At 46.1% G+C, this 27,640-nt stretch overlaps 1 protein-coding gene across 1 annotated transcript in view; it reads right to left on the reverse strand.

The window, feature by feature from the left end:
* Positions 1-23,720, reverse strand: part of WNT9A (Wnt family member 9A) — a 211,674-nt gene extending 187,954 nt beyond the window's left edge. The window contains exon 1 of the mRNA XM_078662479.1: positions 23,602-23,720. Within this exon, the coding sequence (XP_078518605.1) occupies positions 23,602-23,687 (86 nt within the window). The 5' untranslated portion in view covers positions 23,688-23,720. The remainder of the gene's footprint in view (positions 1-23,601) is intronic.
* Positions 23,721-27,640: the final 3,920 nt, after the last annotated feature.

Raw genomic sequence — 27,640 nt, forward strand, 5'->3', positions numbered from 1 at the left:
TAGCGCTCACAGTGGGCTATAGTAATGCCCTGGTTACTTACTGGCAATGTGTATTACTAAATGTCGTGTGTAAAAAACCAAATGGACACTGGGATTCAAAGTGTCCATTGGAAACCTGAACAGACACACCAAGATTCCTCACGAGTCACATGAAAAATTTGGTGTGGCCCATCATTGTGGACTCAAGAATGTTTACCAAGGCTTTAAACTTCTACCTGCACAGGTCAAAGCATGGGGGAAAGAAGGTAGCTGGCCACTTTGAAGTAACAGGTGTGACCCTACTAGAATTGAGACCACTATCACTGAAAGTGATTAGGGGCCTGATGTACAGACTCTTGTTAAGAACAAAACCCCTTACAGGAGTCAACTCGAAACAGTGTTTTTGCAACCAGTTACGAAGCACAAATACAAGAGGGTCTGGAAGGGGTGTACCACTCCTATTTTGGAGAGGTAATCATTACTCAAACTAGGTTAAATTTGATTCGCAAAGAGAAAGTTCTCCTCGTGTGACATCTTTCCCCTTGGAAATCATATTGGCCAGCCTAGGAAGGGAGCAAACATTGGTCCGAGGGAACACTACTTGCTTCCTCCGATGCGTTGCAAAATGTGTAAAGAAAGGTAAGCAGAAAGGTAAGCAACATCTATCCATTTAAAGGAATATGGTGCTTTGAAAAAAAAATGTTTCCGCCTGTTAAATCCGATGCAAGAACAGTGGTCAGCTGACCCTTGCATGCCGTCATGTCTGCATTTGCAGACATTCACAGGGGGTTGCAAATTGTGACCGGCCTAATTAATATTCATCAGACTGGTTGTTTTTGCGAATGTAATATTTGTGATGCGAGCTTATAGTAGATAGGCCACATTGCAAATTGAATACCCATTCACAAACTAGTCAGTGTGCAAATTCCACTTCCTGTTCTGAGATTGGACCTTTGTGCATCTCCCCCATATTTTGTGGTCTGCTTAGTACAGTATAACATGGTAGAGTGCACAAAGATCTCAGCAGGAGGCGCTAAATCCACTGAGCTAAGAAAAACAGAGCACACTTCAGAAAATTCACAGGACCGTAATCAAGGTCAATAGAATACATTATACAGAACTGTTTACCCCATAAAGAAGAGAAATTAACCTTTTCGCAAAAGACCTATTCCTTTGGGCAATTAAGCCTCATTAAACGCTAATCAATTTTAATTTTAATAGAGCCCGGTGTAACCCTTTCAAATTCCACATCAATTCAACCTTCAGTTTATGCTCTTAGACATCTGCACTGGAAGGCCTGGGCAGTGACATCAGCCCAGAAGAACCACACCGCTCTGTAGGGCTGGCCAGTGTCTTGTGACTGAGCTGCAGGGTTATGCAAACATCTCCCTTCCAGGGTCAGTCCCCCAGGGGGTCATTAGACAAGAATTAGCCCCACTCCCTTCCTTCCCCTTGCTGATCGAGACCTGAGAGCCCAGGCATGCACACATATTTCAACTAACAGCTCATTCCCCGTGACAGAGCTGGGCTGAAATCTATTTTACAGTGAAAACAACAAAAAAGGCCAGGACAGAACATGCAACTGGGTGCACCTCTGGGCAACTGTCTGGCTAACTAGCTTACATTTTCAGTCAGAGACCTGAATTAATGCGCAATGGGCCAATGTAAAACAAACTGAATGTGCCACCCTCCCCACAAAAAAACATACAAAAGCAACCAACACGTGCTGGTGTGTGATCCATGTTATGGTTTTTTTTGTTTGTTTTTTTATGTTTTGCATGGGGAGCTGTGTCTGATTATTTGATTCACTATGATCTCTGCAAAGGCCAATGAGGAGATATCATGAGCCACAGACTTTTAAGGGCAACTCATCGTTAAAGATATTTTTTTCCCGCATAGGAAGGATGAAACCATGACCGTAGTCTGGAAATATTCATATTTCAAGAGGTTGGTGAAGTGTAAAAAAAGTTTACATTGGGTGCAAAATCAAGCTGGTTGCAGGTACACGTGGTGCAACTTTACACAACTCGGCCATTAGACATTGTGTGATGTTGCCTGTTTGTGCATGTCAAAACATCTCATATCAATATCAATTTATACTGCCACTTGGCTTTTGGAAGATGGTGTTGGCACTGACTGCACCTCCACATTTGGGGCATTGGGGTAGGTTTCTCTAGATCACACCATGTTCCCACGCATAGTCAATCACGAAAATCTGGCACGTATAGACTGTCTTTCAGGTGACGATTCATGCTTGTACATTTATGTGTTTCTATTCATTATCCATCTTACATAATCCTTTACACACTTATTAGGCTAAGTCAGTTGAAAAAGAAAAATGCAAAATGTCAGCCTTTTCGACCCTATCACATATGCTAGTAACAATCATAGGAAATTGTGTCTTACCCACAGTAGGCCAACCCCAAAACAATCTACTGGTAGTTTGGCAACTTCATGTAAAATATTTTGAAAGCATAATGTGGTTGAAAGGGTAGCCCGGTCGTCTGCCATTACATATCCTCGAAAATAAGTTGAAAGGATTAATAATATGATCTTTCATGGGCCCCAGGAACAGGCAAAATATTTAACTCCATTGTAGGACAGAATGCCAAAGGGGAAACCTGATCAGCAGAAGACACTTAGGGGCATATTTACTAAAAGTTCACGCAACGCAGGGCATCAAGCAAAGTTGCTGTGCTGGAATGGGGAGAGCTATACAATGCCACATCTACCAAGATAAGACGCTCTTCAGCTCTATACCTGGTGCACTTAAGGCTGTCTAGCACCAACGCAGGCACCCTTGCCCCACGGCGGAAGAACGCCTGCGTTGCGGGCATGATTGTTTTTGTGCAGAATGCTTCACACTTGGAAAGAGGAAAGGAACAAGGACAAATACTCATATATTCTCTCGTTATGCCATGGTCAGGGTGACCTACCATTTTGGCGGTATCCCCCGATTACTGATTTCAGTAAATCTGAGATTGCATCACATTCCAAGGGTAGATTCATGGTCCATCCATGGAACATTTACCACTACGAAATGTAACACAGCACAGCCAGCCGCGAGCCGTGCTGGTAACAGCGGTAGGGCAGTGGGGCCGGGTAAGGGGGGATTTCAAGGGACGATGCAGAGGGAAAATTGATGATTTATTTAATTTTCCCTCTGTATCGTCCCTCGAAATCCCCCCATACCCGGCCCCACCGCCCCACCGATGTTACCTGTATGGACCGCGGCTGAACACAGCACAAGCCACCGTGTTGTGTTACACTTCTTTACAAAGTCAAGCAACGTGGCCAAATTGCCCCTTCCATGGCTTTATAAATCTTACTTGAGAGTTTGCATTGCCGTGCATCACCTTGCGTGACACGAGGACAACGCAAAGCCTTGGTAAATCTGGGCCTTAGTGAGAATATGTCAGGAGCCCAACATCATGAAGTCGCTGGATGGTCTCGCGTTCCATCCGACCGTGATCGATCCGCCAGCAATCCCGAGGAATCTCACCCATGCCTCTTGGCACAGCACAGGGGACCCTCTACAAAGCCATATTTCAATATAGAGTTTCTGACACCTGGTGACGAGTTTATGATGAAGTTGTTTTCAAGCAGAAGTTATTCAGGCAAGCTTGAAATCGGAGAGAGGTAAGCGGCGATACCAGTCAGGCATGCCCCCACCACTCTATTATTAAACAATATGCCTGTCACATTCTACTATGAATTACAATGCACTGCCATTTTGGACTGATGTGTAAGTGAGTTGATATTTAGAGAGTTTGAAACATGTTGTTAAAGAACAATGGGTATTGCATTCGCGAATAAAATAGTGAGTCATAACGTCGAGTCAGAGGATAAGGCTTGCAGAGGGTGAGGAACTTTGGGTTAAAACCTACTAAGAGATGGAATGCAACCTGATATACATGGAAAAGTTAGCACTGAAAAAGATTATTTAATCCCATAGATAAGTATATTCCCCAAACCTGAGAAAACATGTTAAGAAATGTGCCCACTATTTAATTTATTGATTTATTTCAGAAACTCTACAGCATGGACCTTACAGCAAGGGTAGGCGTGCTTTGAAGGCAACAGGAGAAGTAGAACAGGATAAGAAATACGATTTGAAAACTGCTAAATTGGGAGTAAGTTAGGTACTTTCCTAATGTTTCTTTGATGTTCCAGAAGTCGAAAGTGTGATCCTAAATTTTCCCTTTTTGCTAGCTTGAGGGATTTTTCAGGTCTTTCTCTGCTCCTTGTACAACAAGGGATGCATGACATTACAACGCATGCTTTCACTCCGCATGCCATTACGACGCAACTTTTACAATGCAAGTCGTTACAACGACTTGCGTTGGGGGGCGCTGGATAGTGGAATAGTTTAATTTACTATTCCAACTCCAGTCCCCGTGGATAGTAGGGAAGGTGTTGGATAGTAATTAAACTATTCCCTATCCTAGAGCGCCCTCCAGCGCAAGTCGTTGTAATGACTTGCGTTGTAATAGTTGCGTCGTACTGGTAGTGCGGGGTAAAAGTTGCGTTGTAAAGGATGTTTCCCACAACAAGGGTTATTGGTGATGGTAAATTTATTGCAGCGACACCTCAGCGGGTAAAATTGATGATCTTTAATTGCAATGCAAAGCAATCGACCCTCAACTGGGAGCTTTTAGGAGTGTGCGTAAGTGGCTTAATTGAGTCAAGTCATTTCTACCTATTAAGGTTAGATGCTGTAGAATGTAAGAGAAATTGTGTCTTCAAAGGGTTACATTTCAAAAAGTGAGGAGCCATTCAATGTTTCAGGTTGTCTAGGAAGGCCTTTAAAGGCCTGCAGTCACAAGATGAGAACTTCCTGTACAGGTGTGTCATCCGCATACTTAATCATGCCAGCGCTCCAGTGGTGCAGAATAGCCCCCGCCCCATGTTTTAAAATTTTGACACTTCTGTGTAAACCATGTATTTTGTGGTGAGAGCATCCAATGATAAGACAAAAAAGATAACCTTAACTCATGTCATGCATCACCTGGAGATGAAGGGGATTGTGGTCTAGAGGTGATATTGTTTACTTTATAACTAGATCAGAGATCCCCTCCTCGCATCCCGACTTCATCACTATTCTGTAATATCTGAAAGAGTGAATTATCCAGTGCTTAATTTGTGCCAGTGGTTTCTGGTGCTCAGCACCGCCACTTAATTGTCAGCACCAGCTAGAAGTGACAGTCTACCACATGGTAGTGAAGTCTTTTTAATTATGAGATGGACACAACAACCGTGTTCATGAAGACATGATACAATGAAAATGAATAATACCAGCATCTTATGCCATTGTTATAGATTTGGGTGGCCTGAAATAGTCTGAATTATCGCACCTGTAGGAGTGCGATGGTTAGGTATTATGTTGCTGCTATCATTGACCGGGCTGGCAGGGTATGGGTGGTGCAGGCTGCAGTGACCTTCTGAGAAGGGCCTTGGCACTTAATTTCTTTACAAATTAAGCACTGGAATTATCCCGTGAACCTGTTTTCTCATCGTCTGCTACTTATAGATGCTCAGCCTCAGTGCACCCTGAGGTGATGCCTTTTGAAAGGATGTATGACATTACAACGCATGCTTTTACCACGCATGCCTTTACAATGCGGTTTTTACAACGCATGCCTTTACAACGCATAGTGCTTTGGGGCGCTAGATAGTGAATAGTTTAATTTACTATTCCAACTCCAGTCCCCGTGGATAGTAGGGAAGGTGTTGGATAGTAAATTAAACCTATTCCCTATCCTAGAGCGCCCCCCAGCGCAATGCGTTGTAATGGTTTGCGTTGTAAAAGTTGCGTCGTAAAGGCACTCCGTGGTAAAAGTTGCGTTGTAAAGGATGTTTCACCTTTTGGAACATTTTGCTGCACAATTGTCCTTATTCACATGGGAATCTTGTGAAAACAGCATTAAAGCGAGAGGGTAAGGAAACAAAAAAACGTTATTTATTATTTTAAAATATGTATATAAAGTGGACTGTGCCAAATGGGCAGTGAGGCACTTTTCAATGAACAAGAAATATAGTCAAGACAGGAAGAAGTCATATTAATTCTACTATAACAAGAAGTGGCGAGAAAGAGGTGGCCTTTTTGGAAAGGTGGGTGGTAAGGAGAGTGGTAGCGTGATATGGGCGCCACAATCATGCGCTTAATGTTCAGAGTTGGGTGGTAGCCCCTCGCGCAGCCCGGAGACGCGCCACCCAGACAACCGGGGTCAATTCTCCACTGAATAGACTCCTATAGAGCTGCCACCCGATGAGGGAGAGATAAGGCACGGGTCTCTTAATGATTAAGCCTCCCGATGGCCCTGCGGTGTATGAAAAGTGCAGGCACCCTTCACGGGGGTGCCCCTCCACCAAGTTAATCATTGACCTTATCAGCAATCACAGCGGCTCCAAGATTAGGTCTTGCTTTCATTGACTTTACCCGCATAGTTCACTGCACAAAGGAAGGTCTTAGACTTGACCTGTTATCACCTACATGGGGGGTTCATTTAAGCGCACAGAAACCCTTCCCTTCTAGGCCCCTACAAGAGGTACATCTCTATTCGCTTCCATTATCCAGCAGTTCTGGTTGCCTGGATGGCTGTGGCCAGTGAGCAATTATTTTTTTTTTTTACAGAATACTGCTTCATACAAGATCTGCTTCTGTTTATAAGAGAGTTATAAACATTACATTGTTACTGCTTGCCAGTTTAAAGCTATTCCGTGTATCAGCCTCAGAAGGATGAATGGCTCTGTTGTCTTTTCCAGGATTTCAACCCAAGACTGGCATATCACAGCAGATGGAAACAGCAAGCACATAATAACTCGTTGACTTAACTTGCTAGTAGAATGGTAATTAGACCCAGCACAAGCATGAACATCGAATTATGAAATCCAATGTCTTGCTCAATTATAGGAGTTATTACAACTTGCATCCTGCATCCACATTGGCAGCACCTGCCCAAAATAGTGACTGTTCAGTGACCAAATCATGATTCCGTTCTTTGCGTCGAATCGGTGCAGAAGTGCTTTTGCATTTTTTTCCCATCCAAAGTGCGGGTCTTATTTATAATAAAGTGACTCAGCACAATGCTGCAAGCTATTTTGCTGTGCCGCACTGAGTCACTTACAAAGCACAGGGATGTGTCATATCTACAACGATATGACGGATCCCTGTGCTCCCCCCTGCGCTGGCACAAAATTGGCTGCCATGTGCCAGCGTATTCACCCTTGCATCTTGGTGAAAGGGTGCCTGCGTTGCAGGGAGATTGTTTTTGTGCAGGAAGGGACACCTTCCTGCACAAACACAATCACAAGAGGCAATCTCCTCTTTCTATGTGTGCTGCAGAATGCAGCACGCATTGAAAGAGGAAAAAACTAGGAGAAAGAAAAGATTTCTCCTCGTTGCGCCTCCTTATGTGTCCCGTGGGGAAGCGCAGCATTCTGACGCACTTCCAGGATTACGATTTCTCGTAAATCTGGGATTATGTCAGTTTCCATGGGTGCTGCATGGGAACACCCAGAGCAACACCCGTTGAACGCCCCTTTTACACATAGTGCTGCATGTAAATATGGGGCAGCAAGATGCGCCACCGGTGCGGCACAAAAAGGGACGCACCGGAGGCGCAAGGGGCTAGTAAATATGCCCCTACATGCGTAAACTTGAAGGCTCCGATTAACTATGTTTCCACACAATGCAGCTGGGCATCCAAATTTACTGCCCTGCATTGTGCAAGGGAGAAAATACAACGCAGCACCATATCTACAAAGTCTGACCTGCTGCCGGTGTTATACCAGGTTCTGGCGCTCAAGCAAGACTGCCTTTTGTGGCAAACAGCCTTGCACACTGGCACATAGGTGAGTATGTGCTGTCTAGCATAGAATCTGAATTGGAAGCATACCATTCCAGTACAAATTCCTATGCACCCATAAAATCAGACGGTCTCGCGTACAGAATGTGTGCTGTGCACTGCAGCACACACGCAACATGTCTTTTTCTGGAATTAACACATTTCTCCTTCTTTGTGCCTGCTTCATATAGGTGTTAGTTTTTAATGCAAAGCCCTATCAGGCTATTTTAGTAGATCAAACTTTGTCTCAAAATCTATAGGTGCTTGCACTGATCTGCTCCAGTAATGCTCCCTTGAAGCAAAGCAGTGAAAGCATTTATGTGCTGTGAAAAGTGCACCTTTCTTGTGCACCGCACCTTTTACACTGGTTGTAAATAGCATGCATTGTTTTACATCACACCAGCATCGACACAATGCCTTAGTTATTCTGGGCCAGCAAATCTCTGAGTTTATGCACAGGCTGCAGACAGCAAAGCTCAGAAACACAGGAAAGCAATTGCCTCTCTTTCCAAGCTCTGCTGTCAGCATCACATGCACTACTCTGAGTTTTTTTTTAAATTAATGATGTGCTATTGATTGGGAAAATAAATGCAAAGACCCCTTCTGCTGAAAGTTCAGCATTGGCAAAGCGCACAGAAGCAAAACACGTGTCATACATGTTTCACCAGAATTAGAAAATGTGTGTGGATTGTGAATAAAAACTATGAGCAAAAGGGTGTAAGGAGAAACCAGGAAATGGTTCTACTGCTGCCATCTTGCAGCCCTCCCCTACAGCGGCGGCCGAAACAGGTAAACGCGGTGAGCCGGGGCGGAAGTCAACAAATGATGGAATAGGTATAATTAAATAAACAATACCTATTCCGTCATCTGCCGACTCCCCCTGCCCCCGATGCCCCCTGCCCCACCCTACCGCGGTTACCTGAGCCGGCCGCCGCTGCTCAGCAGTGGTAGATGACCAATCTGCTTGGGATCACACAGTTTAGTCAAATGGATTTGCTATTACAACTTGGAGGTCCGTTGCTCCACAGTTGACAACATAATCTAATTCACATCTCAGCCTCCCGACAACTTTAACAATGAGTTGTTGTTGTCTCATAGCTCGAACATACACAGCCAATATGAGGTACCCGATATGGCCACAGTCACTAAAACTGTACAAATAGGTAGGTACTTTGAGATCGCTAGAAAAGCCAACAACACCGTGAGAAAATCTGTCATAGTGCAGTAAATAGTGCACCAGATAACTATCAATAGGGCTAGGGCTTTAAGTGTGCCGGGTCTCAAGGGGTCTGAGCACTGGCAGTTATTTAAAGGGGGCTTTGAAACGGGTCTCTATTGGGCTCTGTTTTGAGCCCTGGGACAGGCGGTCTGTTTTTTTCCCCCGACGGCAGTGACAGCAGTTTGCCGACTGCAGTGACAGCAGTTTGCTGTCACTGTAGTCCGGAAAAAAGTGTCAGGGCGCAAAACAGCCCGATAGAGACCCGTTTCGAGACAACAGGCACATCGAGGTGCGTTGCCCACACTGCTCACTGCTCACTAGTGGAGAAGTTACGGCATGAGGTCATGCCAGGTGAGCGTTGTGGGGGAAGAGAAATCCTTTAAAGAGTCATTTTCGTTCTGGATTTCCCTTCTATTTCTTGAAACGCAAGAGCAGCAACATTGTGGTAGGGTCACCACGGCTTTAATTGGAAGCTTTTTCAATATTATATGTAACAAGCCATAGTTGCAGCTTCTTTATCTTATGCAACTAATAACGATTGACAAAGCCAATAGTCCTTACTTGTTGTAGGTATGATGTTACTTGTTGTATTGCATTTCTGGATGCAATCACACAAACAGCAAAATACAATTGGGGTGGTACACTATGCTAACCACAGATTTTGAGCATGTGTTTAAAGCCACGCCCCTATTTACACTGGCCACACCCCTTTGAGAGACCCCTCAGTTTTTTCATCCCACTTAAAGCCCTGAATAGGGCCACTGGAATTATGTGATTCTGCAGCTGCGGTGTATTCCCCATAATTATGCATTTGTCGCATTTGCCACTTAATCCATCATCTGCTGCATAATCTCCAGATTTTAACAAAAAATGTGTTTCTAACTCAAACTGATCAAAAATTACTAAATACGTGACAGCACGTGTTCCTCCGCAGTGAAACCCCCTTAGCAAGGGTTGACGGGCCATCTTTCAGCTGTGTATTGCTGTATTTGGTAATAAACTGGTACTAATAAGGTGAAATATGTTCATAGACAGTATTACCAAGTGTAAAAAGAACAAAACAATCAAGTAATACTGTCACGAAATGTGCCCTATTATGCTGCATAATTTGCTTTTCCTTGCCGCTATCATTCCAAATCCAAATAACTGACTAACCTATCCACTACTTAAAATGTACTTGCATGTTTCACTATACTAATTCAACACTAATCCTCTGTGGGTCCCGGAGTAGCGTGCTACCTGCCCAAAAAGCGATTCGACGCTTCGTCAGGGGTAGTAAGCGCTACATAAATGCAATTACAATACAATACAATAATTGAGTCACCCCTGCGGCATTATTTGGTCCTCTCCCTGCCACATAAATCCAGTGGCCCCGACTATCATTTGGCCAAGGTTTCCAAAAACGTATGGAAAGGGCAGTGAACCGCACGAACCATTATGAGCAGTGCCACTTAGAGACGAGGGTTCGCATTTCAGCTGGATGCCAGCTTTGCCAGTCATGACCCAGCGGGATATGATTTCCTTCTGACACGGGAAAATGTCGTCAACCTCTCTGAAGAGTCCCGTAGGAACCCCGCGTTCTCTAACCACCCAAGCTGTTACGTCAGACCCGCTCAGATTAACTCTTCCTTTCAGAGGCACATATTATTTTTGCTCCCACTTTCGCCATTTGCACATCACACTCCAAGCTTCGCTCACCACAGGAAAATGCATAGCAAAAAAAAAAAAAAACGGTAGGTCTCCTGACGCAATCTATGGCCTGGGACCAAAATGTATATTTTTCTATGAGAAAAGAGGCTTTGCCACCCTGCAGGAGCCAATCCCCCACACACGTACCCATATGACGGATAGTGTGAGAAATGTCCTGCCCGCATAGCTGCGGCGGACACACGTGTTAAGGGGAAGGGAAGGGGCAGTCTGGATTAAAATTAGAGACGCATATCGGAGAGAAACGTCATTCCTCACCTGCTTCTCCCACACTCACACACACTCACACACACTCACACACACACAAAATGGGGATATCTCCAGCTGTCTCGATTACCTAGTCTGTCTCCCTGTCGACCCGACGAGTTAAATGATGTCTGCGCTGGTGACATCTGTTTAGCTAATAGGCTGCTGCGCGAAACCCCGCCAAAAGAAAACAGTTGCCTGCCCCAGCAATATCGCCTAAGTGCTGGATAAGCCACGCAGTTATTAGTGCAAATTACAGAAGCCGGGTTTTCGCGCTACTGTACGGTCACGTGGTCGGTGCGAGGACGAAACCAAAACATTGTCTGAGGAGCGTTGTCTGCGCCGTCATTTGTGGGGTTGTGGGCCTGGTCCAGATATTGACCACGTGAATAATTGAAACCTCTGAGGGCACCAGACCTACCAAGTCTCAGGGTACCCCCGTGTGACACACGGATTCAGCTCTCATCACAAGGCCACCCATTGGGAGGCACGATCACCCGGTGAAATGTAGGGTCAGCCGGAAACCGTTGCCCGCCATAGGCAGTGCTTAATTTGTGCCCGTGGTTTTCGGTGCTCAGCACCAGCACCTAATCATCAACACCTGTGCTTTCAATAGGCACCAGTTAAGGACACGTTGATTTATGGTAGGCATGGGGAGATTAAGTGATTTCTCTAGAATCGCAGGATGTTTAGCTGAGACCCAAACCTGGTGCCACAGCTCTGAAGCCGGCAGCTCTGGTGATTATGCCACATCCTCTATCCACTTTCATGGTTAGTAGTTGGTTCTGTTTTCGGCAGCACTAACAGGAGAAATGGGCTGGTGCAAGCTGCCTCCTGATGAGAACCGCAGCACTTCATTTTTTTTTACAAATTAACCACGGCCCGTAGGAGTCCAGCTCGTATGTGCTGGCTTTCCACTACAGAAATTCATATAGGCTTCGAAAACCATCCAGGACAAAGGAAACACCTCTAAAGAAGCTTGTTCTGGAGAGGAGAAGGTGGAAGCTTCTGAGCGATTACAGTAGGTGAGGCAGTGTGGGTGTTGAAAACCATGCCACCTCTCCGTGGCTCCGTCCACTCCAAGGTACCACCGCTCGCTCTACATAGAATCACAGTGGAAATGATGTTAAATTTGGCAGGCCTGGGTCACTGTTGGCAAAGTCAATTGTTCATCGAGAATAAAGCAGTATCTTACCAACTCCAAGGTATCATGATAAACCACCCAACGCCCAACTTTGGAACGATTCCCAGTCTGGCAAGAGCAAAGCTAAGACAAGAAATCTTCAGCCAAGGCCATGAAAGAAGCCAGACGAAGGAAGACTTCCCGAAAAGGTCAACCGCTGCCAGAGAGAATGAGCCACCCGCTTACATGGTGGAAATCCCTGGTCGAAGTCTTCAACGAAAAGGGCCACTCACACCCCTGAATCACTTTCCTGTTGAAGGAAGTTGACGTCTTCTCAGACAGGGGCAACCATCAAAGAACAACATACCTATGCAGTTGTTCTCTGGTTGACTTCTTCCAAGACACACTGCTAACCTCTTCAATGAACTGCTAATAAATTGATAGATGAAGTCAAAAATCTGCCCTATAAGTGAAAGCTATCACTGATGAAACCACACAAAGAAAAGTTTCTAATGCCCCATATCGTGACATTAATGGAAGGTTTAGAAGTTCACATGCACCTTACAGTTAAGCCATTACTCCACAAACTTGAGAAGACACGCCTAACTACTTTTTGTTGTATCGCTCTGTGAGCCAAGCTTGAATGTTAAGCCCTAATTTTACTATTGAACAATATTAAAAAAAATTGTTGAATGCTATCAAGTGATGCCTCAAACAGTACTGGGGTAAATCAAACAGGTTTTCGGCAAAGGCTTGCTGAAAATAAAGCCAATTACTTTTCAACAGCTATTGCTGGGTGTGAGATCACCATTCTAGCCTCGCAGGATTGGGAGCCATCTTCTGCCCCATGTAATAAGCGTAAGAATTGCACCAAGATTTATTTTTTTTGCAGAGTTTTATATAGCGCGAACTAGACCCGAACCGAATCAGGTATCAGAGCGCTTTACATATTTTCCAGTTACGTTACACGAGGACACACTTTCATTTTAGGCACGGGGAGATTAAGTGATTTTTAGCACAGGGGTCATATCATGATTAGATTGAGTGTTCTGGTACCCCCGGCTACTGGGAGTCACAGGTATTGAAGTCGCTCTGAATTACTAGCCACACTCTTTGTTCTTGAGGAAGAGGAATTCCCAAAACGTTTATAGAGGCATCGGCAGGGTTGGATTAGGATTGAAAATCGGCCCGGGCACGCAAAAAAAAAAAAAAAAAAAAAAAAAAAATTCGGCCCACATTTGCATAAACACTCCTCAAATGAGGGGGGCGTATGGGGGGAGGAGGGGAGTAAAAAAATGTACATGTTAGTTTACACTGCTGAAATACACCTGGGAACAAGTGAGGCCACTTCTTCTCAGGCCCCGTGCCCCCGCTCAGTATGTGCACACATTAATGGGCCGGCCAGCGAGACAAAGGGAGTGACACTTCTTGCTAAACGGAGGTGATGAGCGCCCATCCGCCTATAGAAGGGCCACTCAGACACCTACTGGGCCGCTGGCTGTTCGAACAATAGAGACAGGGCCCAAATTGCCCCCCAGACTGCTAAAAAAAGCAGCCCACAGCAGCACTCGGACACCGGCCCCTCGGGCATTGCCCGAATGCCCGCGTTACCAATTCGACGCTGGGCATTGGGACCTTTATACCAGTGGCGTCCATCGGGACCTATATACCAGTGGCATCCACCGGTACCTATATACCAGTGGCATAACACAGGCCCCCACAGGCCCTGAAGTGCAGGGACCACCTCAGCACAGTACTCTGGCAGGAGAGCTCCCGATTTAGTCTGGAGGGGGCCCCTCCAAGGACCTAGCAGGGGGGCCCCCTCAAGTTTTGTTACACCAGTGCTATATATAGTCTATAAATTCCAAAATGAAGAGCCACATTTATGAATATTTACATGGTTAAACATATTTTACATTTATTACATAACATACTGACTCATCCCCCTTCAAAAATATACCCATGTTCCTTCCCTTTCTCAGATTTAGAGCATTTTGGAGATTTACAAAGAAGAATTAATATGCTATTTATTACCATTGTTGAGTGCAGGAAGGAGCCGTGATTCACGATAGGAGACGCCACACACACGTGCAGCAGAACCAAAAACTTTGCAAACTTGCAAAATTATCCTTAGACCTGTGTGAAGGTTGCAAAAAAAACATTTGCAACTTTGCTCTCTCTTATAGATGTATGAGATATAGATATGATGGAAATGGGCATATGTGAGGCACTCCCGATTCTGATGCCCCAGAAGAATGGCATGGGGATCACTGCTGGAATACAGCAATGGTCGGGCATCCCTATACACTGGTGTCGTAGGAAAGATAGTGTATGCTGAGAGTGCAAAGGACCATGGTTCCATCATGTTCCGTGCATTGATTAATGGACTTTTGATGCATCCTTCAGTTTGTGACCACAGACATGGCAGGTATGGTCAGTGTATCAGTGTATCCATCAGAATAATGCAAAATGTCATCTTTAGTGCAAATGAGGGTGAAACATGTTAATACTCTAACAACACTCTGCAAACCCCTTCCCTTTTCAGAAAAGAACTATTTGTACAGCAAGTGGCAGTGACTTGTTGGGAAATGTTGTGTCCTTAGAGTCCACTAAAAACACACACTTGGTCATTCATAATATTGTTACTCATTGTATAGTATAATGTGCCTTAACCCCTTGCATGCTTGTGACGGAACCATTCCGTCACGAGCCACGGTGGTGCTGTGCTGGTAACGGAATGGTTCCGTCATGGCCCGGCCGCTGATTTCGCGCCTGCGCTGAGTGTTCTATTAGGCGGGCGGGGCCGCGACTGAACCATTCCGTCACAAGCACAGCGCCACGGCGGCTCGTGACAGAGTGGTTCCGTCACGAACATGGCGGCACCGCGCGACCCCCCTCCCCCCTAGCGCCGCGGCAGAATTACCGCCGCGGCAAAGGGGTTAAAAAAGTCAACTACTTCTAGGCACTTCTCAAAGAGGTCAAATAGATGGCATGCAGAAAGAGGGCAGTCCTTACAGTAAGCACCAGAATTTCCATGACCAGACACTGGATCCCTCATGGAAACAATGGCTGACCCTGGCCTGGGCATTGAGAGCATATACATTTCATGATCAGACATGTGGTAGGTAGCATACAGGGACATGGGGAGGGAAACTGGTGGAGGAGAACTTATGATTGTCCTAGGGGAGGGTGTTCAAAAACTGATGAAGCTGCTGCAAAGCCTCGAGGGCCCATCACATGCATCTGGCTTTGAGGGTGACCCCTAAAGTTGCTGCTAGAAGAGAGGAGTGGGTGGAAGAAGAACATTTCAATGAGGAGGTATTTTGTCAGATGTTGTTAGACATAATATCTTGAATGAGATTCCCACCTGCACAGATATCCAATGGAAATTTTTAAATGTGCTTCTTTTTGTTTTTAGTCGTGCTGATTGCAGAATTATATAACGATTACTCTCTCTGACGAGACACTGAAGAGATTTATATACTGGCCGCAAGCTACATCGAACACACAAAAGGTGATTTGAGGATGCTTGCAATGAGTCTAACTACGGTCAACCACCCATCGTTCTTTTGCCCACCATGCCACCTCAGATTAGATCCAGCCATATGCAAGCCACGCTTGACCCTGCTGTAATAACAACAGCCCAGCCCGAACTGCCAAGCCAGGTCCTCTCTGAGCCAGAACACAAGCAACTCAAGACCGGTTTCCCCCGATTGGAGCACTCCGTGAAGCAGAGAGTTGGTTGGGCGAGTCAGTTGCAAATGCTACTGTTATTCGTGTATTATGCAGCATTATTTGACTTGATCTTGTGGCGCAGACTGAGTTTCCTGCACCGACGACACTCCGCTGATTCTGAACTTTATTATCCTCAGTCTGCACTTGAGTGAACCCTACACTCTCGACTTTCGTCGTCAAGACGTGATTGAGTGAGAATCTGCTGAAGTGGAGCCCCAGCAAGACAAATTTTTCCCTCATTGCCCAGGACAGCTTGAAGAAACACACCAACCACCCCGGTAGTTTGGGGTTGCCTTTCTCCCCAAAAAAGTTATTCAATAAAAAGCAAGCAAATAGGAGTGGCAATAAAGCCAACCAATGAAAGCAGTGGGTGGGTCCTATACCCGCTAAAAGCTGACAATAGGTCATTTTGCAGTCAGACAGCTTGCGCTGTCTGGTAGGCGAAACCTAAACCCTGCGTTGTTGTCCAGAAAATGTACTTCTGAAGGATCCCCAAACCCTACCTTACTCCTAAGGGTAAATTCACATGGAGGAAGCAAGCACCGATTTGCCTAGATGTTGCAGTTAATAAGACCCTTGCTGAAGGAAAAGTTTTCTTATATACTATACTCTGCAAATGGCATATATTCTAGGCATTTATGACTTTTGATGAATACGTAAATTGAGAAGCAGAGAAATGTGTTTTCACTGAGTCATGGAAATCTCAACAACTCAGCAAAGAGGCCTTGGACCAGATGGGTACAAAATTCAATCCACCTCCACAAGCACTGGACACACCATCAGATCTGAATTACTGACCACCTTCAACGGGGTTAAAGCAAGCAGGTAATCTATCTATCTATCTATCTATCTATCTATCTATCTGTCTATCGATCTGTCTGTCTATCTATCTATCTACCATTCTCGTAATACTGCCACATCAAGGAAGGTAAGGGCGGGCAGTGCTGGAATACAGTGGGGATTCCAGTTCAAGCAGCTGTTCTTGAGCTGGACTTCGATCTGGTCCTGCCCCTTTGAAGCGCTGCGCGGGCGTCCTATGCAGCGTCCTGCATGATCACCTCATATCATAGGGAATGTAATTCATATTATCTAAAGGGTGTCCTGGCAGCCAATCAGGAAACACAAAGACATTCCATACCGTGTACATTCCCAAGTTGCTAAGAGATAGGCCAAGATTTGAAGGTGTTTTTGACTTTCTCAGGCCCTTGTCTCTGTAAGATATGTAGATATTGGCATGTTCTGTCGAAATACCAGGTATCTCTTTCTGTAAGTGTAAGTGCACCAATAATAATAATTTTTCTAGCACAGAAGGAAAACTCTTTTTTTGGCACTACCGATAAGTGTTTATTGGTACCTGTCATATCCCAATTTGGCAAGCTTTGAACGCTGATAGATTACATTTAAGTTTGAACCTATTATCGTTTCAAACTTTTGCATTCCAGGTTATGTAGAGCTGTTTAAAGCAGGTGCTTAACTGAGTTACTTTATTTTACCAGGAATGGGACTTGCAAGTAACACAAGGACATCTGTGACTGAAGCATTAAACCACTGTAGTATCTCACATACAATACTAATCTGTGATTTACATGTGCATTTCATGCTCTGCAACAGGCACACTGACCCTCCGAGCTATGTTATCATGACTCCTACCTGAGTGTACATAGCTCCCACAACCAAGCACATTAACCCTAGAGTTAACTTCCCATAATGCGCTCACAACGTGCAGCTCGCTATCCCCCACTATATCAACTCCCAAGGAGATTGACAACAGCCAGTATCTTTACCTTCCCTTACAGCAGAACCTTTCTCAATAATGCAAAGTGCCAGCAGGCCCCTTTACCGTATCCATTGACCACGCCCTCAACTAAGGGCATACCTTATTAGGAACTTCCCCTCCATCACTCTGAGGATGGGCCGTGTCCGCAGTTCCATGTACCAACACATCCACCAGGGCACCGCATAGCGCTTCGTCCCTGCCAGGGGATACCTGCCACCAGGCAAAATCCCCCAAAATGTTCAAGTTCCCGCATCTCGGGGTAGGGCAGAAAGGTCCAGGACCACCAGCAGGTCAGTACCCCATGCTGCTGCCTGCCCAGTGCCCACACAAATCAACACCCCTCCAAGGGGAAAATTCAGGAAATCAATCCACATTTAGGGTAGCACCCATTTCTGCTGCAAGAAATTCCGCCACCTTCCGCCTTCTTCCAGGGCGGGTGGGTGGTTGTGCGAATCCGGTATAATGGATCCTGGTGCGCAGAGAAGGGAATAAGAGGCCGATCTCTCGGCTTGCGGGGGGGGGGGCTTATAAGCTGCAGCCCTTGGGCGCCATCCGATGACGTCATGGACGACCCTCCATTGTGGCGACACTGAAGAAGGACGACTCTCCAGCGGGACTGCTCCTGCAAGTGGTGCGACTAAGGGCGCCCATCTTCTATTTGCCGGGGTGCCTTCAATATTATAACCTGAAAGTTGCTGGATTGACATAAATATATGCAGCAGTTGCCCTTACTTCAAAATGTAGTTAAAAAAGGCAGTTTGTGACAAGTTAAGAAAGCCAGACCAGTTGTATTATCATAATTGTGCTTGTTTCAATGTCTGTGGGGGCAGAGTGTGTTAAACATATTAGCTAGGTTGGCTGTCATTCACTCAACCCCAAATGGGCCAACCACCCTTGTGCCAGAGCCACCCCCCAAAAATCCATTCGGTACTGGTGCCAGGGGTGCATTTGGACATACAGGGGTATACTTGGATACCTCAGGCTACCGCTAATGGATGTCGGTGGAACAGTAGGGGTGTGGGTGGCAACAGGCTCATAAGACCTTTGAGACTCCATTTTGACATGAAGGTCGGGTGCGTGAGTGACGTAATTACGTAGGAAGCGTCTCAGTTCAGGACCAATAGGTCTACAGAGAGCTAGATATCATACAGAATGGCCTTCAAGGGGATCACCGACAATTCACAAAGACGTGTGTTCCTCCCTCTTTTATGGATGCCTGGTACGCAGGAAAGCTCCACGAAGAACCTCTGATAGACACTTCAATGGGTTTTAATCGTCAAAGACGAAATAAAGCACGTGGGGGAATCCCTAAATTATGTATTGTAAATCAAACAGCGAAAAGGGTACATCTGCAAACAAGGCATCAACGAAGGTGGCATGGGGCTGAGATGCTGCAAGTTTAACTGGGCTCACAACATCTGGTAGTAGACTGCAATAATAATATAAATAATGGCGTCGAATAATTGGCGATCATTTGTTATTTGAACAATGTGCAGAATACATTGAAAAAGATTGATCCGTGGATGTGCAACTAGGTTGCGCCATCAGGTGGTGACGGGCTAAATTACAATGGCACTCAAGAATACACGATGTTCGAGTTCATAAAGTCACCTCCGTTGCAGCACGCTATCAACCCTCTGAGCAATATTAGCAGGCACGAGAGGGTGCAAAGAGTCCCCCAGGATCGGGCCGGCTCTTGGCGCAGGCGGGCCGGGCCAGGGGCGACAAAGAGCCGGGCCCAGGGCGACAATCCCCAGAGGGGCGTAAGAGGTCATACAGACAGCAGAGTCACTGGCCCCAGTGATTCGCACTACTGTGCTTTCACTGGGTTGTTTGGCGTGGTGTTGTTTTATCACTCCGTAAGCCTTCTTGTTTGCCCTCCCTGCACCCTCTTACCGCCTGCTACCACACACTATCCGCCCCCCCCCCCCTCAAAAAAAAAGTGCCACCCGCGTTAGGCGCTAATCTGTGAGTGAAACAGGTGAGTCAGGAGAGGTGCACAAGTGTGTGTTCCGATGCCAGCCTAGTGTGGCCAGAGGCCCCGGAATTGCCCGGACAGTCCTGGTTTTCCACCCGCTGTCCTGGCAGATTTCGGCAGTTTTGGCTCATGTCCCAGTTTTTAGAGGGGGTCAACTGAAAACGGCGAGGCACTGTTTTGGGTGTTCTAAAGCGGTGCTAGTTAGCAGCTGTTATAAGTACGCAATTTAATGAATAGGCATGATGGTTGTAGAAATTACATTTTATTAATTTTATTAATGTATCTTCTGCGGTACTATGTTGACGAGAGCTGTCATTCTGCACCATTCCTTGGATGAAAATGTTTAATATTTCTTCTATTTTTCCAAAATGTCCCATATTTTTGGTTCTCAAGATCTGGTCACCCTATGCCCGCCGCACTTACGTAATCAGCCAGGAACTGACCGCTAACACAAACAGGGCTCCCGGCTGCCTCATCTTATTCACCCAGCCGCTGGGCCACATTTATTTCCGCCCAGGGCGCTATCCTGGCAAAGACCGACTCTTCCCCAGAAGCGCAGGCAATGCTTCGATTGTTTGACAAGGCAACTTTATTTTGTAATGCGTATTACTAACAAAAAGCATGCGAATATACAGAGCGGTATCCTGAACTACTGACTTAAAAGTCATCCGACTATGGAAACAGACTGTAGCGGCGCGGACCGACCCACAGCGCCAAGAAAATTCATATGATTCCATTGCGCCCACCCCAGAGGTTGGTTCTAAATCAAACTACAAAAAACTACAAAGAAACCCAAACACAAATATGACAATGTGGTCATGGCGATATACTGAACTTGGGCCTACATTAAACATGGCTCTTAAAGAGTTTTTCCGGATTGCGGGTTCCCCCCCCCCCCCATCCCCCTGCTCCGCGGGGGCTTTGTTACGCCACTGATTAGCTAAACTACACGGGGGCGAAGACCAGTAGTTAAGCAGACAAACCACATCCACTGATGTTACACATTTTGGGAATTCTAGAAAAAAACATTCGTGGTTACAGAAGAGCACCTGCGCCCTTATTTCGGCGTCCGTCCATGGTCAGAAGCAGCCAGGACTTGGAACTGAACTTCCATTATAGGGCGGTTAAGAGGCCCTCGCGACAAGTGACTGACTCGAGCCCAACCCCAGCAGCGTAGCAGGGACTTCACGGACCCTGAAGCAAGGAAGGAACAATGCGCCGTTGACTGCTGTTCGTGGCAGCAAAATACAGCAAGTATCTGGGTTAATTGGGCCCTCGGGCCTCTGATCCCCGGTGCCACTGCACCTGCTACACCACGCCTCAGCCAAGTCCCCCCCGCCGTTCTGAGCCACCGGTCAAGTTGCGAATCTCCCGGTGGGCCAGCCTGCTTCACCCCATGGAAGAGCGAGGTGACCTGCACATACAGAACGGCGGCATCCTTTAGCGAGAGTTCACATTTCCTCCCCAAAATACAGCAAAAAATCCTAGCAAAATCTGGAAGGCCTTCAGTGCACATAAATCGCATAACACATTTAAAGGGGGCGAACCTCTTTAGTGTTGTGGTTTAACCGGTGTGCCTATTTAGAGAAAGGAACGCCCTCTGATAACGTTTTTGAAACATGAATTCAGAAAAAAAATAAGAAAAACACAAAAATTCCCACGACAGTATTTTCTTTTCTTTGAGAACAGGATACACCTGCAGGAATCTACACTTCAGCGTTTCTCATTAATGAGTTAATACACCCCCCTGGTGGACGAGCGCTCGAACTGCACCAATGCATTTATTTTTATTACTTTTTTTTTTTTTTTGGGGATGCAGCTGACAGGTGAAGCCAAGAGGAAGGCAAGAAAGTGTTATCTGCCGATACAAAGTTTCTCCTTGAGTGCAAAAGAAAGCTACATTGAATGAGAAAGGCGAAGCAAGTGGAAAAGTAATGCACGTCACTCTTATCTGCCCTGAAATGTTGACACTATTCCAAGGGAAAGAAAGGAAACGAGAGGGCCCCTCCAAAAACCACAGAACCACAAGGCAGGGGAATCTGGGAAACCAGAGGGGGAGAAGGAACCCTGCGCTTTACAAACCTTAAATAAACTGTACCGAGAGAAGACGTAGCGAGGAAAAAAACAAACACGCGATATTTTAATTCAACAAATGCCAGCAAACAGAAAGCTAAGTTCCACAGAAAGTTTTGACAACTACTTTCTAATCTCAAGTGTCATTCAGCTTAAAAAGTGGCTTTTACGTACAAATTCAGAATTATAAACAGATTTCACCCATGCAGCAGAATCATCTCTCTTCGGTGTTGTCCATAAAACAGATTCAAAACAATACTTCTTTAAGAAGAAATTGGTTTTTCACAGTATACTTCGTGGGTGTTGCTATGTAGTGAAATTCAACAGCATGTGTGATTTATGATGAGGAAACAATCCCCCCCCAATAAAAAAAAAGAAAACAAATCTTCCTTAAAAGATGAAGTACATTTAAAACATTTCCTGCAACAGGGCATTAAATAAATAATACATCAATGGAAAAAATCACCCCCCCCCCCCCCCCCAAATAAAAAAAACAGCATTACTACTCATAAATGCACACTTATTCTAGCAGTTAAATCTGTAGCGCCTGGAAACACCACCCTCCTGCAGCACAGAGAGGAGAGCCTGGGGCGTCTGGGAAAAGAGAAACAGACATGCCTGAATACCCACACGCACACGCCCGGGCAATAAAACACAACAGGGAAAGCCTCCACCGGCGAACAAAAGTGATAAATCCAAGCGAGGTTACAGAAACTGCACAGAGGCCAGCTGAGTATGGTGCGCATTTGAAATCCAGCCAAGTCCATTGAACGCCAGACAATCTGGCATACGAGAATCCCCCTTATTAAACATTCCTTAACCTGCAGCAGAAAATCACAAATCTCACTTGCGGTTATTGAAAAAAAAAAGCGCAGCAACTCCGAGTTGGATTACTGAAACTGCAAGCAGGAAGAGAGAGCACATGTGAACGGATAAGCAAATCGACAGACAAATAACTGAACAGGCAGGCTATGGTAACAAATAGAAATAAAAAGCTTGAAGGCCAAGACTAATCTAAAATACGTGTCCAAGTTCTTCTGCACAGCGAAGAAGGGCAAATGAAGGGTAGGCAAAATATAAATTTGGCGAGACAGTGAATAAAAAAGCAGTGCACAGATCTAGGAAGTGTACATCGAAGGGGAAAGGGTGAACAGGAGGCATGAAGCGAACCACGAAGGGCAGTTTTTTAAAGGAACACCAAGAAAGTGTCTGAGGACTTGCTTGAGGGTGACAGCAGAACCAAGGGAACTATTCACAGGGGGGAGGGGGGGGGGACTAGATTATCTGAAGCTGCCTTCCAATTTTAGGGTATCTGCCCTCGCATGTGGTTGGTGCCTTGTGGCACTGGCTAGCTAGGTTGCATGGCCTCTCGGGAGCTGCCAACTTAATAACATAGTGCCTGCTTCCAAGTGGGCGCCACCTGCACAAGCGCCTTAGAGTTTGCTATGACGGGGAGGGGTCCCTCTATTCTTCAGTTGTTTTCTTTATATGCATATAATTTACAATTTGGAGATTAGGACTCGCAATGGCCAGGAAACACACATTTAAAAAAAAGTAACCATTCATGATTCGGGGTGACATGAGACTGTCATTAAAACGTGATTGAAGGCTTAAGGGTTGATGGGGCTCTGCAAGACCCCCTGGGGAGACCCGTCTGCAGGACCCCCGAGCACAGTGTCACGTCCTGTCTCGTGGCACCGGCGACCATGCGTGCTCCTGCACTTGGGGCCACTTGTCCTGGGTTGTCGTTGTCAAACATGGAAAGCGTCTGGAACAGTTATCAAAAACCGGAAAAAAATCCACAAAAACACATGTATATATTTCAAGGGGTTAATGCTCTTTTTAAAATAAGTTGCACATCCAGAAAAAGTTAATACAGGTTTGTGGGGGCAGTTTCGTGGCTCCTCGCAGACCTACCCGAAGTAAGCAGCCGTGGGCCCTATAGAGGCCAGGGCCAGAAGGGCCAGTGCTAGCCAGCCCTGCAGGAGGTGTCCATCCAGCATCTTGCTGCAGCTCCAGGGCTGACCATCGCGCTGCTCCTCAGGGGCTGATGGAGGGCAGCAAGGCGGCTCGGCGGCTCTTATAGTGCGCGGCTCCAAGGGGGAGGGGCTGCGAGCAGGGGGCGTGGCGGGAGGCTGCGCGTCTTTCCCACGGTTGAGGTCTTGTGGGCGGGGCCGCAGAGCCAGAGCGACGCCTTAGCTGAGCGAAAGGTTCGGAGGGGGCGTGGACCACAGCCGTGTGCGCTACGGGGAAAGGGGCGGGGCCAGGAGGACAGGAGACGGAGCCGCAGGAGCTTCAGGATGAGAGGCAGGATGGAGATCGGCTGGAGGAAAGAGTTCAAAAGGTAGAAGGGAAGGCAAAACGTGATAAACGCTAGACCGTCAAAGCAAAAGCGCAAGGTGGCCAAGGAGGGCATGTGCCACCCGGGACAGTGGGAGAAAAATATATGCAAACCCCAGATCACCAGAGATGGCTGTAGAAGTTTGGAAAACACGACAGGAGTGTCAACAACATGAGCAGTGCGCCTGCATGACGAACAGCAGTGGTAGCTCCCACGAAGCAAAACTGGCAAAGAAGAGCAAAACTACAGGGAGGCTGAAAGAGGTGGAAAAGAGGCAGCAGCAACAGGATGGAAGAAAACCACTAGATTCTCCGGGCAAGCAGCTGTTACTGCTCTTGCTTCTGGTGTTCATGGGTGTGTCGTCTCTCTACTAGATGTTGCAGCCCATGCTGCTGTTCTTGTTAGAGAATTACTTTTTCACATCTGCAGCCCTGCTGATGGCCCTGTGGTTGCAGTTCTTTTTACACACATATCCTGTGCCATACATTCCTCTTTTTGTAATTCCTGACTTCCAAGCTGCTACAGCTACTGCTGTCCCAGCAGACCCTGATGCTGCTTCAGTCGATGCTGGTTCTGAGTCTGTGGGTCCTGGAGATTTCATTCCTCAAATCCCTGCAACTTCTCTTTTTAGATCTCACCTCGAAGCAGCAGGTGTGCGCTGTTCTTTGGCTATTATCTGCTGTATAAAAAAAAAGTCTCTCTCTCTCTCTCTCTCTCTCTCTCTCTCTCTCTCTCTCTCTCTCTTTCTCTCTCTCTCTCTCTCTCTCTCTATATATATATATATATATATATAAATATATACATATATATATATATTTATATATATTCACTGAATAAAACATAGGTTTCAGGTACGTTATAGTTAGAAATTAGCATTTAAAAAACCTTAGAAATTCACAGAACAAAACATAGGTTTCAGGGACGTTATAGTTAGCTGGACATTTCACTCTTACAAAACCATAGAAATTCCACAGTTATAGTTAATTCAGCTAACTATAACTCGTGCCCCCGCAATGCACTGCTGATGACGTCACATATTACATCATTCATGACATGGGCGGTGACATCACTGATGACATCACTGATGACATAATCCACATAAAAATCTGATGCATTTCCTCACACTCTAATATAACCTTTGATACACCCACTGTAAAATACAGACTACCATTTTCTAAATCATTGACACACCAATACCAGTTACTACATACGCACTCACTGATTCCTAGGTCTACACACATCACTCATTCATCCATACAATCACTCATACTTGCAGTCACCCAACAACACTACACTAACATATGCACTCATACACCTATACAGACCCTCACACACCACCACTCATCCATGCAGTTACTCACACACCTAGTCAGTCATGCAAAGAATCAATTACACACCCATTTACTCACTTATACAATTATACACACACCACCTCATTTATTTATACAGATACCAACGCATACTTACTCTCTTCTAGAATCAGTGATAAAAGTACACACTCACCCATACAGCCTGTCTCACAATCACTGACTATCATGTAGAGTCATTTATATATTTCAACTCTCACATACATTGCCTTTTACATATGTAGTTACTTGGACATATACCTCTGAGACATCCATTCACTTACCAACACACCCATACACACACTCACAAACCCATACAGCTGTTTCCACATGCACTCTTGAAACCATACACCCAGCGAATCAACCACTCACACATCTATGCACAGTCACATACCTCCCACCCACCCACACACACTCAATCTCCCCCCAAAATACTCAGACAACCAATCAATAACCTACATAGACACTCATGTAGCTACTCACCAACCCATGCAGCAGCTTGCACAACAACAGACAGACTGATACAGACATTCACACAGTTTAGTCACTGACCCATGCATTCAGTAAGACACATTTATTCACTCACTTATGCAGTCAGTCATGCACCTACTAAATCCTCTGTCCAGACACTTATACACCCACTCATTCTTCAATGCACATTGGAATATATATAAAACATATTTTAACTTTATAGAAACACACAGTCACTGGATGATGTCATCAGTTATGTCATTTGAGATGTCATCAGTGATGTAATCAGTGATGTCACTGACCATGTTATGAATGATGTAATATGTGATATCATGAGCCGTGCGAGTTATAGTTAGCTGAACTAACTATAACGGTGGAATTTCTATGGTTTTGTAAGAGTGAAATGTCCAGCTAACTATAACGTTCATGAAACCGATGTTTTTTTAGTGAATTTCAATGGTTTTTAAAAGCTAATTTCTAACTATGACATCCCTATTAAGTCTCCTTGAATCCTGAAGGTCCCTGGTGGCCAAGTAGCCAACCAGGTACATCCAGTAAGCGCCACAGACCTGCGTTTCATAGAGGTTTTCTTTTTACACCACGCTGCAAACGCGGCTTCTGGCGCACTCCTGCTCAGAGGATGAAGTCCACTTGTGTCTTTAGGTCCTCAGGACACAAGAGGTCCCCATCGCCCCACCAGAGGTGCACCAGAAGCCGCGTTTGCACAGTGGTGTTAAAAGGGACATGGCCTCGGAGAACCTCTCTGTAACGCAGCCCTGTGGCGTTTACAAGAGGTACCTGGTGGACTAGTTGGCCCCAGGGACCCTCAGGATTGAAGGGTAATTAATCCCCCAACTTAAAACGCACCACAGGGCACATTTGCAAAGTGGTGCAAGGAGGGGGGCGGGGCCTGATATGAGAAGTGTGCAAACACGCCCGTGCCGCGTTTTAAATTGGGGGATTAAGTCCCCTTGAATCCTGAGTGTCACTGGGGTCTAACTAGCCCACCAGGTACCTCCTGTAAGCGCCATACAGCTGCATTGCAGAGATGTATAAAATGGGGCGTAGCCTCGGACCACCTCTCAGCAACGCAGCCCTCTGGAGCAATAATGGAGGTACCTGGTGGGCTAGATGGCCCCAGGGACTCTCTGAATTCAAGGGTAACTAATTTCCCACCTTAAAACCCGCCACAGGGCGCGTTTGCATAGTGGTGCAGGGAGGGGAGAGGGTCTCCGGCGATTTGCCTGTTCCTTTTTTTCCTTTTTTAAAAACTTGTTGGAGAGGGGGCTGCATGGCCCCCTTTCCCTTGGCCACTTTTGGCCCCAGGGACCCCCATCCTCTGGGGCCTTTCTCCCTTAAAAAAAAAAATATGAGGAGGGGGACCGCGTGGCCCACCTCCCCTGGCCATCCGTTTTATTTTTATTTTTTTCTTAGGGGGCAGCATGCCCCCCCCCCCCCCAGTGACCCTGTCCTCCAGGGCGGGCCTGCATTTTTTTGTTATTTTTTTTAAATTATTTAAAGGGGAGGGGGGTGGCGTCGTCCCCCTCCCAGGCCACTTCTAGCCCCGGGGACCCTATCCCCTGGGCTGGCCCTATCCGTTGGGGACCGTGGGGGGAGCTCCAATGCCCCCACGGTCCCAGCCGGCTCCCCGCCTCCTGCTGGAGCCGGTATTACTTTTCCACACGGGGAGGTGCTGACATGCAGCTCCCTGTGTGGAAAAGCAATCCTGCTTTGCTTCATTGAAGCGAGCGCAGGTTTCTCTGCTTTTGCTTCAATGAAGCAAAGCAGAGTTTGCTAT

The sequence above is a fragment of the Lissotriton helveticus genome, chromosome 10 (assembly GCF_964261635.1).
Source record: "Lissotriton helveticus chromosome 10, aLisHel1.1, whole genome shotgun sequence".
Lineage (NCBI taxonomy): Eukaryota > Metazoa > Chordata > Amphibia > Caudata > Salamandridae > Lissotriton > Lissotriton helveticus.